The sequence below is a fragment of the Anomaloglossus baeobatrachus genome, chromosome 3 (genome assembly GCF_048569485.1).
Source record: "Anomaloglossus baeobatrachus isolate aAnoBae1 chromosome 3, aAnoBae1.hap1, whole genome shotgun sequence".
NCBI classification, from domain to species: Eukaryota; Metazoa; Chordata; class Amphibia; order Anura; family Aromobatidae; genus Anomaloglossus; species Anomaloglossus baeobatrachus.
The window spans coordinates 647994629-648007401 of NC_134355.1; the positions used below are offsets into that span (position 1 = coordinate 647994629).

Sequence of the window (12773 nt, forward strand, 5' to 3'; positions counted from 1 at the left end):
TGTCTGTATGTAGCAGAGTTGTGTGTGTTTGTCTGTATGTAGCAGAGTTGTGTGTGTTGGTATGTAGCAGAGTTGTGTGTGTTTGTCTGTATGTAGCAGAGTTGTGTGTGTTTGTCTGTATGTAGCAGAGTTGTGTGTGTTTGTCTGTATGTAGCAGAGTTGTGTGTGTTTGTCTGTTTGTAGCAGAGTTGTGTGTGTTTGTCTGTTTGTAGCAGAGTTGTGTGTGTCTGTTTGTAGCAGAGTTGTGTGTGTTTGTATGTAGCAGAGTTGTGTGTGTTTGTATGTAGCAGAGTTGTGTGTGTTTGTCTGTATGTAGCAGAGTTGTGTGTGTTTGTCTGTATGTAGCAGAGTTGTGTGTGTTTGTCTGTATGTAGTAGAGTTGTGTGTGTTTGTCTGTATGTAGCAGAGTTGTGTGTGTTTGTCTGTATGTAGCAGAGTTGTGTTCCTTTGTATGTAGCAGAGTTGTGTGTGTTTGTCTGTATGTAGCAGAGTTGTGTGTGTTTGTCTCTGTATGTAGCAGAGTTGTGTGTGTTTGTCTCTGTATGTAGCAGAGTTGTGTGTGTTTGTCTGTCTGTATGTAGCAGACTTGTGTGTGTGTGTGTCTGTCTGGAAGTCTATATGACTGTATAGATTTGTCTGTTTATATGTATTTTTGTGAGTTTGTCTTTAAATATGTATATGTACGTGTTCGTATCGGTGTCTGTGTGTGGATGGGGCCCACTGGGACTCTTCCGCCCGGGGCCCACAAAAACCTGCAGCCGGCCCTGCCTCCAGAACACATAATTTTTAGTTAAGAAGTAATTTGCAAAGTTGTATGTTCTCACAGGCCGTGTGCAATGAGAGTAAGCAATTTTACTGTGGGCTTTATGACTGGCAGCTTCTCTCTCACAGTGAGGCTGTTATGTGGGGGCCATGTTGTTTATGCTGTGGGTGGGAGGTTGGATGTTTGCACTATTAGTATATATCATAATGGTAATATATCTAAACAGACAGAGAAGGGAGGGATTGTGCAGACTTTACACCCAGGCAGAAGCTCTCCTTCCCTCCCTCTGCCATGATACATCATCTCCTGGCACAAAGCGACGCTTCCCACACTAATCATGGCGGCGTCTCGCGAGAGTGCCCTGCGGAAGCGGCGACGTCACGTGGGCTGACCCTACGTCATTTCCGGTCTTTTGATTACTGCGGAGAAAGATGGAAGCGGAGGGTCCCGGCCGAGCGCCGCGGTGACGATGGTGAGTGTGCGCGCGGCTGGCGGGGTAGTGTGACGTCACGTGTGGTGGAAAGGCTCAGGCGGTGTGACGTCACTGCAGGTAGGGGTCTCAGTTATCTCCTGAGTATAATAGATGATGTCACGCCCTGACCAGTGCTGAGTTATGGGGGCAAGCTGCTGCATTTTTTTTTTAATTTATTTTTTCCTTTTAGTAGCCGTAATAGTTAAAAAAATAAATCCTATCATCCACATTGTTTTCTAGTAGCCATATTATTACTTTTCTATTTATTTTTTGCAGGGTGCGTTGTGTGGTGACACTTTTTATATTTGTCGGAAGACTATGTACCACAAATTGGAGAAAGGGGAACTAAACAGGTTAAATTGGTGAAAAGCAACAAAACGCTATATCACCATAGCTTGTGGATAGAGATGAGCGAGCCTTTAGAAGTTTGGCAGCAACTGAACCTACCGCTGGTCCGAATGTGGCCCGATGAGGCTCGGAATCACTGATTAGGCTACTTTCACACCTCCGGTTTGAGCCCTGCGGCTCAATCCGGCTGTGAAAACTATGCAACGGATGCGGCGAAAACACCGCATCCTTTGCATACGTTTTTACATGTGGCCCGTCCGTTTTTTTCCGGTTGCGGCATACTACTGAGCATGCGCAGTGGAAAAAACCGCATGCGGCGACCGGATGCGGTTTTGTCCGCATCGCGCCGCATCCGGCCTCCATAGGTATGCATTGAAAAATGCGCCGCAGCGGCCGGATGCAGCGCGATGCGGTGTTTTTTGCCGGAGCAAAAAACGTTGCAGGGGACGTTCGATCCGGCCGCCGCATCGGCTAAATCTGCCACATGCGGCCAAAACCGGACCGAACGCAAGCCCCTGCGGCACAATACGGCACTAATGTAAGTCTATGCAAAAAAAAACCGCCACCGGCGTTACAAAAGCCGGTGGCGGTTTTTCTGCATAACGCCGTATTGTGCCGCAGAGCAAAAAGTCCGGATGTGTGAAAGCACCCTTATCAGTTGGAGTCTCTGCCCACATTCAGCCTGCCGTAGCAGAAGGTGGTGGGAGTGGATTGGGGGGGTTGGATAATGGGGGTGGGGTTAGGATATGGGGGCGGGGTTAGGATATGGGGGCGGGGTTAGGATATGGGGGCGGGGTTAGGATATGGGGGTGGGGTTAGGATATGGGGGTGGGGTTAGGATATGGGGGCGGGGTTAGGATATGGGGGCGGGGTTAGGATATGGGGGCGGGGTTAGGATATGGGGGCGGGGAGGTTGGATATGGGGGCAAGGGGGTTTGGATATGTGGATGGGGGGTTTGGATATGTGGATGGGGGGGTTTGGATATGTGGATGGGAGGGTTTGGATATGTGGGCGGGGAGGTTGGATATGGGGGCAAGGGGGTTTGGATATGTGGGAGGGGGGTTTGGATATGTGGGAGGGGGGTTTGGATATGTGGGAGGGGGGTTTGGATATGGTGGGAAGGGGGTTTGGATATGTGGATGGGGGGGGTTTGGATATGGGGGCAAGGGGGTTTGGATATGTGGATGGGGGGTTTGGATATGTGGATGGGGGGTTTGGATATGTGGATGGGGGGTTTGGATATGTGGATGGGGGGGGTTTGGATATGGGGGCAAGGGGGTTTGGATATGTGGATGGGGGGGGTTGGATATGTGGATGGGGGGGTTGGATATGTGGGAGGTGGATGGGGGGGGATACTCGGGAGGTGGATGGGGGGGGATACTCGGGAGGTGGATGGGGGGGGATACTCGGGAGGTGGATGGGGGGGGATACTCGGGAGGTGGATGGGGGGGATACTCGGGAGGTGGATGGGGGGGGATGCTCGGGAGGTGGATGGGGGGGGGATGCTCGGGAGGTGGATGGGGGGGGGATGCTCGGGAGGTGGATGGGGGGGGGGATGCTCGGGAGGTGGATGGGGGGGGGATGCTCGGGAGGTGGATGGGGGGGGGATGCTCGGGAGGTGGATGGGGGGAGGATGCTCGGGAGGTGGATGGGGGGAGGATGCTCGGGAGGTGGATGGGGGGAGGATGCTCGGGAGGTGGATGGGGGGAGGATGCTCGGGAGGTGGATGGGGGGAGGATGCTCGGGAGGTGGATGGGGGGAGGATGCTCGGGAGGTGGATGGGGGGAGGATGCTCGGGAGGTGGATGGGGGGAGGATGCTCGGGAGGTGGATGGGGGGAGGATGCTCGGGAGGTGGATGGGGGGGGATACTCGGGAGGCGGATGGGGGGGGATACTCGGGAGGCGGATGGGGGGGGATACTCGGGAGGTGAATGGGTGGATACTCGGGAGGTGGATGGGGGGGTGGATACTCGGGAGGCGGATGGGGGGGTTGGATACGCGAGAGATGGTTATGGGGTGTTTGGCTATATGGGAGGTGAATATGTGGGGGATATTTACCCCGTACGGGATCATTTAATTTAGTATTTTGATAAATCCGACTCTTGCATCGATACCAAATTTGTTTATTTTTAACTGTGCGGGAGACTGGGTTTCAAAGTTTTAGATATTGATATTTTTGTAACTGCTTTTTAATAGTCCCCTTAGGGAATTTGCTACTAATATTACATCCTGCAATAAATCAGTCTGAGGAACCTCCACATGTGGCTGAGCCGGCAGCTCTGGGGTCTCGTTAGATCCCACTCTTCAGTGACCCATCAGTTTCCTGAGATCACATAGAGAGGGGCCCATGGGAGCCTGTAGTTGGGTGCACCAGCAATCTGCTCCATTTAAATGCTCCGTTCCATCCGCTGCGGTGGATATACGCCGGCTGTGTAATACCGCCATCCTCTGTCCTGCTCCATTGTTTTTTCGGAAGGAGAAACGGTTGCAGCTTTTTAAAATGGTATAAATTGCTAGCAGTGGTAAACTGTCTACTGGGGGGGTCATTGTCCCCACCTTACACCATCACAGGCCGCTCACTCTGTAATCCATAAGGAGTGGCCACATGACACCATTCATTGCACTGTGAACCCTGTGGGTGGCGCTCTCCTTTCTAGGAAGGGGTTAGAGAGCTGAGCTGTGGTACCTGAGAACAGCTACTAGGCGTTGTATGTAGCCGCGGTGTGCATCCAAATCCAGTCACTGGTACCGGGTGTCGGACACCCTCCAATCTGATATTCATCACTAGCAGTGAGTGAGCATTACCATGCTCGGTACTTGTAACTAGTGATGAGTGGGCACTACCATGCTCAGGTGCTCAGTACTCGTAACTAGTGATGAGTGAGCACTACCATGCTCAGGTGCTCTGTACTTGTAACTAGTGATGAGCGGGCACTACCATGCTCAGGTGCTCTGTACTGGTAACTAGTGATGAGCGGGCACTACCATGCTCGGTACTGGTAACTAGTGATGAGCGGGCACTACCATGCTCGGTACTGGTAACTAGTGATGAGCGGGCACTACCATGCTCGGGTGCTCGGTACTGGTAACTAGTGATGAGTGAGCACTACCATGCTCGGGTGCTCGGTACTGGTAACTAGTGATGAGTGAGCACTACCATGCTCGGGTGCTCGGTACTGGTAACTAGTGATGAGCGGGCACTACCATGCTCGGGTGCTCGGTACTGGTAACTAGTGATGAGCGGGCACTACCATGCTCGGGTGCTCTGTACTCGTAACTAGTGATGAGCGGGCACTACCATGCTCGGGTATGAGCCTTTGGACGGGCGTGACTCGTGTACAGATTATAATGGAAGTCAATGGGGAACTCTTCCATAAAAAAAACAAATGCTTGAGTTTCCCATTGACTTCCATTATACTCGGGTACTCGAATCACGCCCATCAGAGCCTCCTCCGGCTCATTAAGAGTACGGAGCCTGGTAGTGCTCACTATTCATCACCCACCCTATGGATATTGCTTTTTATATATGGCTCCTATTGATCAGCACCAGACTCGGCCGTTGATGTAAAGTTTTAAAAGTCCCCTTTAATTAAAGGTAAACAATAAAACTGCATATGGCAGAGCTGAGCCGGGGCCCGCAGCCTCTCTAATCCTGAGTACATCGCCCTCCAGGTGTGCCATTGATGCCAATTAAATGGGAATTTTGCCCCAGGGACACTGTGCACCGTGCAGACTTTTAGAGTTGATGCCAGGTTGGCGCTCGGTATGATTCTGGGTTATTTACTTTGCAGGGCGCTCAGTTGGTATTATCTAGGGCAGCACATAAGCCTGTTTCCGGCTCTCGGATGCCCTATATACAGTAGATGCTCGGTCATCGGATCCCGTGTAATCTCTTGTCCCTTGATTCAGCGTTTTCTGGCCGTCTGTCACCGGTGTGTGATTGTTGTGTGACGTCTGTGGCCATCTGGACGCCTCGGATCTATAAATATCCGTGTGAGGTACGGGGCTTATGACACAGCCTCTGCTGCAGAAAGTGTACTGACACATTATGTCCACCGGGATGTGCTGAGCAACTCCACAAGTTATATCTGATCAGGCAAACCCCCCCCCTTCCCCCTGGTAATTACCCCCCCCAACCCCCATGTGCTACCCAAGTCCTGATCAAATCACCCCTGATATGTAAATAATATAGAATAATTTAAAGGGATTGTCCAGTAGTACTTAAAGGGAACCAATCACCAGGATTATCGCATATAATCTAAAGCCAATGCTATGCTGGCGCTATCATGCTGATCCTATACATACCTGTATGTTATGGTCCGGGAACGGTGGAAGATTACAAAACAACTCCCATTGGTAGAAAAACAACAAGAAAAACAAGAGTAGTTGGAACCTGAGCTAACCGCAATCCCCTGACTATCAGACCACACTAGAAGTAGCCGTGGAGCGTTCATAAACGCCTAGATGCCACGTGTCACAGCTGGAGAAACTAGCTACACCTCACAGATAGAAATAAGGAAATCTACCTTGCCTCAGAGAAGTCCCCAAAGGAATAGCCAGCCCCCGACATAGAGATTACGGTGATGTAGGAAAAACACGATACACAGGAAAAATAGATTTAGCAAAGGCGAGGCCCGACTACCTAGATACAAAGGAAACTGATTGCGGTCAGTACAAACCCTGCAAAAATATAGCCCTGGAGGTCAAACTTCTTCACCCCCACTATATCAGGTACTCTTGTAAATAATGGGAAAGACAAAATACCAAAAAGAACACAAAAAATACAAAAGTGCAAATAATCACGTTGACAGGGAGAATCTCCCTTTTCTTGCAGAAGAGCTAGCATGCTCACCAAAATAGAAAAGCAATTCTTCACCTGCAAGAAAACAGATTCAAAACAAAAGAAAAACAAACACCTTAAAGTTTAAACAAGGAAGCAAAGCAAAAGCTTGCAAACTTATCTGCAGAAGTCTTGCACAGGAAAACAGGGAACCGCAGAACTCCAAGCCAGGTTCAGAGACTGAGGAAAATTCAACTATCACCAGTGCCAGCAAGGCAAAAAGTGCTCTCCTATCTACACCAGGCTTGTCTGCAATAGGACTTCCTTAATTCCCAATTAAAGGGAACCTGTCAGCAGAATTTTCGCATTTAAACTAAAAGATTCCCCTTCTGCAGCTCCTGGGCTGCATTCTAGAAAGGTTCCTCTTGCTACTGGCCCCCTTTGAGACCTAAATAAACACTTTATAAATTCTTACCTTTTTGTATGCTAATGTGGTTTTATGGTCACGGGGGCGGGCTGTATTTCGTCCGTTATTCGCACCCCTTCCGCTGTACGCTGTCCCCTATTGCTCACTTACATACATGAGGACGCCCTCATGTAACTGTTGCTCCCAAGGTCTCGCGCATGCCCAGTGGCACTCTCGCGGGACTGACCACTGCAAAGCGTGAACGCTGGTGAGGTGATTGCGCAAGCGCGAGATTATGGGCAGCGCTGTGATTGTCATCAGCAGCGTCATCCAAGTACCCGCCCATAATCTCGTGCCTGCGCTTTTCCCTCTGCCACCACCGTTATGCACAAGCGCTGGCCATATGAACCCACGTCACCTATTACCTATCGGTGGTGTGCTGCTCCTCCCATCTATTTCTGCTTCAGGGAAAGATGGGTAATAGGTAACGGGGTTCATATAGCCAGCGCTTGCGCATAACTGTGGAGGCAGAGGGAAAAGCCCGGGCACGAGATTATGGTCGGGTACTTGGATGACGCTGCTGATGACACACAGCGCCGCCCATAATCTCGCGCCTTTGCAATCACCTCACCAGCGTTCACGCTTTGCACAGTGCTCAGTCCCGCGAGAGTGCCACTGGGCATGCGCACAACCTCGGGAGCACACAGTTACATGAGGGCGTCCTCATGTATGTAAATGAGCAATGGGGGATGGCGTACAGAAGCAGAGGTGCGAATAATGGACAAAATACAGCCCGACCCCGTGACCATAAAACCACATTTGCATGCAAAAAGGTAAGAATTTAGGTCTCAAAGGGGGCACAGTAGCAAGAGGAACCTTACTAGAATACAGCCCAGGAGCTGTAGAGGGGGATTCTTTTAGTTTAAATGCGAAAATTCTGCTGACAGGTTCCCTTTAACGCCGACACCTGTCAGAGACTCAGACTCAGCTTCACTACCATTCCTGGCCACCAGAGGGAGCTCCAAAACGGCACCCACACAGACGACATTCACAACACCTGTAGTGGTCAGCTCGGATGTTTAGGTTTTGAAATCCAAGAAAGTAACGTTTATAAAATCAACAGCTTCTTGAGTGACAGCAGCTGAGGAGCAGATAATATCTGGGGGGTGTTCATACTTATCCTCTCCCCCTGTTCGAATTAGCGTAAGTATTATACAATTGATTTACTTTGACTTGCAGGACCTGTGCTGAGGTCATACCAAAGTGACCAGTAGGGGTGGGGTCTCAGCCAACACAGCTGATACCAGTAAGAAACATTTTTCTGCTGGCTGAGGCCCCGCCCCTTCTGGTCACATGGGTATGACCTCAGCACAGGTCCTGCAAGTAAAAGTAAATCGATTGTATACTACTTATGCTAATTCTAACAGGGGGAGAGGATAAGTATTAATACCACCCCCCCACTACCCTCTGATATTATCTGATCGGCAGCTGCTGTCACTCAAGAAGCTCATGATTTTATAAACTTTAGGTTTTGAAATCCATGAAAGTATACATCCGAGCTGACACCTAAAGGTATGTATAGAATCAGCCTGATAGTGCCAGTATAGCACTGTATGTATAGAATCAGCCTGATAGTGCCAGTATAGCACTGTATGTATAGAATCAGCCTGATAGCGCCAGTAGAGCACTGTATGTATAGAATCAGCATGATAGCGCCAGTAGAGCACTGTATGTATAGAATCAGCCTGATAGCGCCAGTATAGCACTGTATGTATAGAATCAGCCTGATAGCGCCAGTATAGCACTGTATGTATAGAATCAGCCTGATAGCGCCAGTATAGCACTGTATGTATAGAATCAGCCTGATAGCGCCAGTATAGCACTGTATGTATAGAATCAGCCTGATAGCGCCAGTATAGCACTGTATGTATAGAATCAGCCTGATAGTGCCAGTATAGCACTGTATGTATAGAATCAGCCTGATAGCGCCAGTATAGCACTGTATGTATAGAATCAGCCTGATAGTGCCAGTATAGCACTGTATGTATAGAATCAGCCTGATAGCGCCAGTATAGCATTGTATGTATAGAATCAGCCTGATAGCGCCAGTATAGCACTGTATGTATAGAATCAGCCTGATAGCGCCAGTATAGCACTGTATGTATAGAATCAGCCTGATAGCGCCAGTATAGCACTGTATGTATAGAATCAGCCTGATAGTGCCAGTATAGCACTGTATGTATAGAATCAGCCTGATAGTGCCAGTATAGCACTGTATGTATAGAATCAGCCTGATAGCGCCAGTATAGCACTGTATGTATAGAATCAGCCTGATAGTGCCAGTATAGCACTGTATGTATAGAATCAGCCTGATAGTGCCAGTATAGCACTGTATGTATAGAATCAGCCTGATAGTGCCAGTATAGCACTGTATGTATAGAATCAGCCTGATAGTGCCAGTATAGCACTGTATGTATAGAATCAGCCTGATAGCGCCAGTATAGCACTGTATGTATAGAATCAGCCTGATAGTGCCAGTATAGCACTGTATGTATAGAATCAGCCTGATAGCGCCAGTATAGCACTGTATGTATAGAATCAGCCTGATAGCGCCAGTATAGCACTGGCTGTAGGTTATATAGGAAAATCCTGGTGATTGGTGTGCTTTAATATTTTTACCCTCTGGTGGTCTTTAAATTAAAAGAAAAAAATAACCATACCTGTGATGTTGCTCCTCGCTGCTCCCTGTATTCCCTGCTGTCCTCTCTTTCCAGTGGAGAACATCACATGACTGCAGCAGCCAATCAGTGGTGACCAGAAAGAAACATCCTCCAATTATTATGCATGAAAATGCTATAAAAAATTGGCCACATTGGTAGTCCATGGCATTTGGATCTCCACCTCCTGAAGGGTCCCCATCATGTTGCGGAGTCACACAAACAATGCAGAGCCTAATTATCGGAGCTTCTCAAGGCTCTGATCCGGCTGTCATGCTTTCATATTTAAAGCTCTCTATCTGTTTTGATACTACAACTCCCAGAATGCTCTGATAGGTTGCCGGTTGCTTTTTAGGGACCTAAGACTTGTATCTACAGCACAGGTGGTGGTTTGCCAATAAGTGACAAAGGGGTGGGGCTTGTCATACTGTCCTGTTATTGAGTGTCTTGCACACATCTATATACAGTGAGCTCCCTCTAGTGGTGGCTGTCAGAAATGCTGTCCCTTCTAAGGTAATACAGAGGGTTTAGGGCTCTGTAAAAAAAAAAAAAATGTTCCCTTCATTACGGCAATAAAGTTCTCACCCCCTGACTTTTTCACCTTTTTCAGCAGAGATGTGGCAACGAGAGAGTTCTCTGGGCAGTGCTATGTAGAGATATTACAACTTCTTATTCTTTTTTTTTTTTTTTTTTTTTTTTGTGTAGAAGGATGAAGCCTTTCAGACATGAGGGAAGCTGACAAGACTGACGCGATGAAGCCGCAGGACAGGTACGGGGCCTTTCTTCATAGGGTCTCAAGTATTCGGATCATGTAATAAGAGGAATCATGCTACAGATCAGACGATGCGTCACAATACAGAGTAATGGGATTACACAGTGGCTCAGTGGTTAGCACTGCAGTCTTGTGGTGGCTCAGTGGTTAGCACTGCAGTCTTGCGGCGCTGGGGTCCTCGGTTCAAATCCCACCAAGGACACTATCTGCAAGGAGTTTGTATGTTCTCCCTGTGTTTGCGTGGGTTTCCTCTGGGTTCTCCGGTTTCCTCCCACACTCCAAAGACATACAGATAGGGACTCTAGATTGTGAGCCCCAATGGGGACAGTGTTGTCAATGTATGTAAAGCGCTGCGGAATATGTTAGCGCTATATAAATGAATAAAACTATTATTATTATCCTCCTTCCATGCTGCAATAGTGGACCTGATGTAAGGATCGGCTGCAAAAAAAGACTTTTATGACCTATTATGATCCCTATTACTCCCTCATTATCAGGGTCAGGTCAAAAAGGCATCGCCACCTAGTGGACAAGGCTCTTGCCATCTAGGTCCGCCATGTCATTTTTTGGGTTTTTACAACATTTCTATTCTGTGCATTTATCCATAATAAGCAGCAGCAACGCTCAGTGCCATCCATAGTCACGCAGGATTAAAGGGATTGTCCACTTTCCAATGAAAACTTTAAAGTTGTGTCCTCTGGCATGGGAGACCCTACCCCCCTCCTTTCTTACCGAAGCACCGCTGATCCAGTTTCCCCCTCTTTCTATGGTGTCGGTGCATAAGGCCCGTTTCACACATCCGGCTTTTCGCCGGATTGCTGGATCCGGCACACTCCAGTACAGTGTAATACAGTACAATGGCATCGCAGCAACCTCCGGTTACATGCTGTCATGTGTGAAACGGCCCTAAACGGTAGATGCCGACGTCCATTGGCAATGCAGAAATCAGGAGAAGTGCTCATATAGATATATCGCCTCCTTAGGAACCATTGACATGATGAAAGGGATCAGAGGATGCCATGCTAACGCATGCCAATTTAGGATATTTTATCTTAGTGGCCAGTCCCTGTTAAGGCGCATTAGTTTTGATAGCCCTCATATAGTGATAGTGTTAAGGAGAGGTGTTGTTTTTTTTTTGTATAAATCCTTCATTTATCTGCATTGCCCCAGGATCTTCAGGATGGCGGGGAGGAGCAGCGAGAGGAAACGTTGCGACTCCTTTGTGAACAGCTTGTTTGAAGAAGCAGAAGACGCGGGCGTCCTTAACGCTTCACCAGAAGACGAGGTGCGTCCCATGCCGTCCGAGCGATCACATGCCATTTAGGGAAATTTCTGCATGAAAATGGCTACGTGCGACTTCACCCTTGTACACTTTAAGCATGGCAGCGCCGGCTGGCGACACTCGCCTAGACGCCAAGCTTATTTTTTAGCTAGATGTACTTGTATTGGGGGGGGGGGGGCAGCACGTTGTGCAAAAGTGGGACCTGCCTTTGCTGCAATACATTACTATATGGATTTCATTTTGCAGGCTGAGGTCGTAATAAAGATGTGGAAGAATGGGTTTACAATCAATGACGGTCAACTCAGGGACTATACCGATGCTGCAAATCGTCAGTTTATGGACTCCATGAAGAAGGGGTGAGTGCAGAGTAGTGCCCGGCAGAGCTTGTGTGATCATAAGCTGTGCATAGAGGTGTCCAGGGGTACCACATATCACTTTATCCCCTCAACGTAAAATGATGTAATGGGAGGCACCTGTGTCAAATTGCAGCAGCCGGAGCTGAAATCCAATTGCGCCTGTTACCCATTTTAATGCCGTTGTCGATTTTAATTTATTCAAAACATAGGACGTAACGGTACATCCTAAATCACGACGGGGTGATCACCGCTGGCTGCTGTGGTGAGCCAGTGGCGATCCCCGCACATGTCTGCTGATTTGTACAGCTGAAATTTGTGCCTCGCAGGCATGGGTGGATCCGTGATCTACCCACACCTGTTAACCCCTTAGATTGCGCTATCATATTTAAATCACTGCAGCGGAAAACGTGCCTTTCCCCGCCACCATCGGAGGCCCCATGAAGCGATCATGGGGAACCAATGGTTGTCATGTGATGACTCCTGTCGCTATCATGACGTAGTTCCTGTTAGAACCGACAGAGAGCCTGCTGTACCAAGAACGCAGCATTTCTACTGATCAGAGATGTGCTGCTCTGATCAGAAGAAATGAATCACCAATCAGACTGCTGATCCTTATAGTTGTTCAAAAATGCCCAATTTGCCAAAATATCAAATCAGTAAATCAGCTTTGTAAATTGCGTAGCGGCAAAAAAAATTCCAAACGCCAAAATGAAGGTTTTTTTGGTCGTCTCAAATATTGCGCAAAATGCAATAACAGGCGCTAAAAACTAACATCTGTGCAAAATTTGTATCGTTAATAAAACGTCAGCTCGAGACGCAAAAAATAAGCCATCACTGAGCCATAGATCCCGAAAAATGAAACTCTACGGGTTGCAG

General features: G+C 48.4%; 1 protein-coding gene across 1 annotated transcript in view; it reads left to right on the forward strand.

The window, feature by feature from the left end:
• The first annotated feature begins 1160 nt into the window (after positions 1-1160).
• The window catches only part of UBXN2A (UBX domain protein 2A), a 56612-nt gene continuing 44999 nt past the window's right edge, over positions 1161-12773 (forward strand). The window contains exons 1-4 of the mRNA XM_075341156.1: positions 1161-1235; positions 10193-10256; positions 11430-11544; positions 11788-11897. Of these exons, the coding sequence (XP_075197271.1) occupies positions 10213-10256; positions 11430-11544; positions 11788-11897 (269 nt within the window). The 5' untranslated portion in view covers positions 1161-1235; positions 10193-10212. The remainder of the gene's footprint in view (positions 1236-10192; positions 10257-11429; positions 11545-11787; positions 11898-12773) is intronic.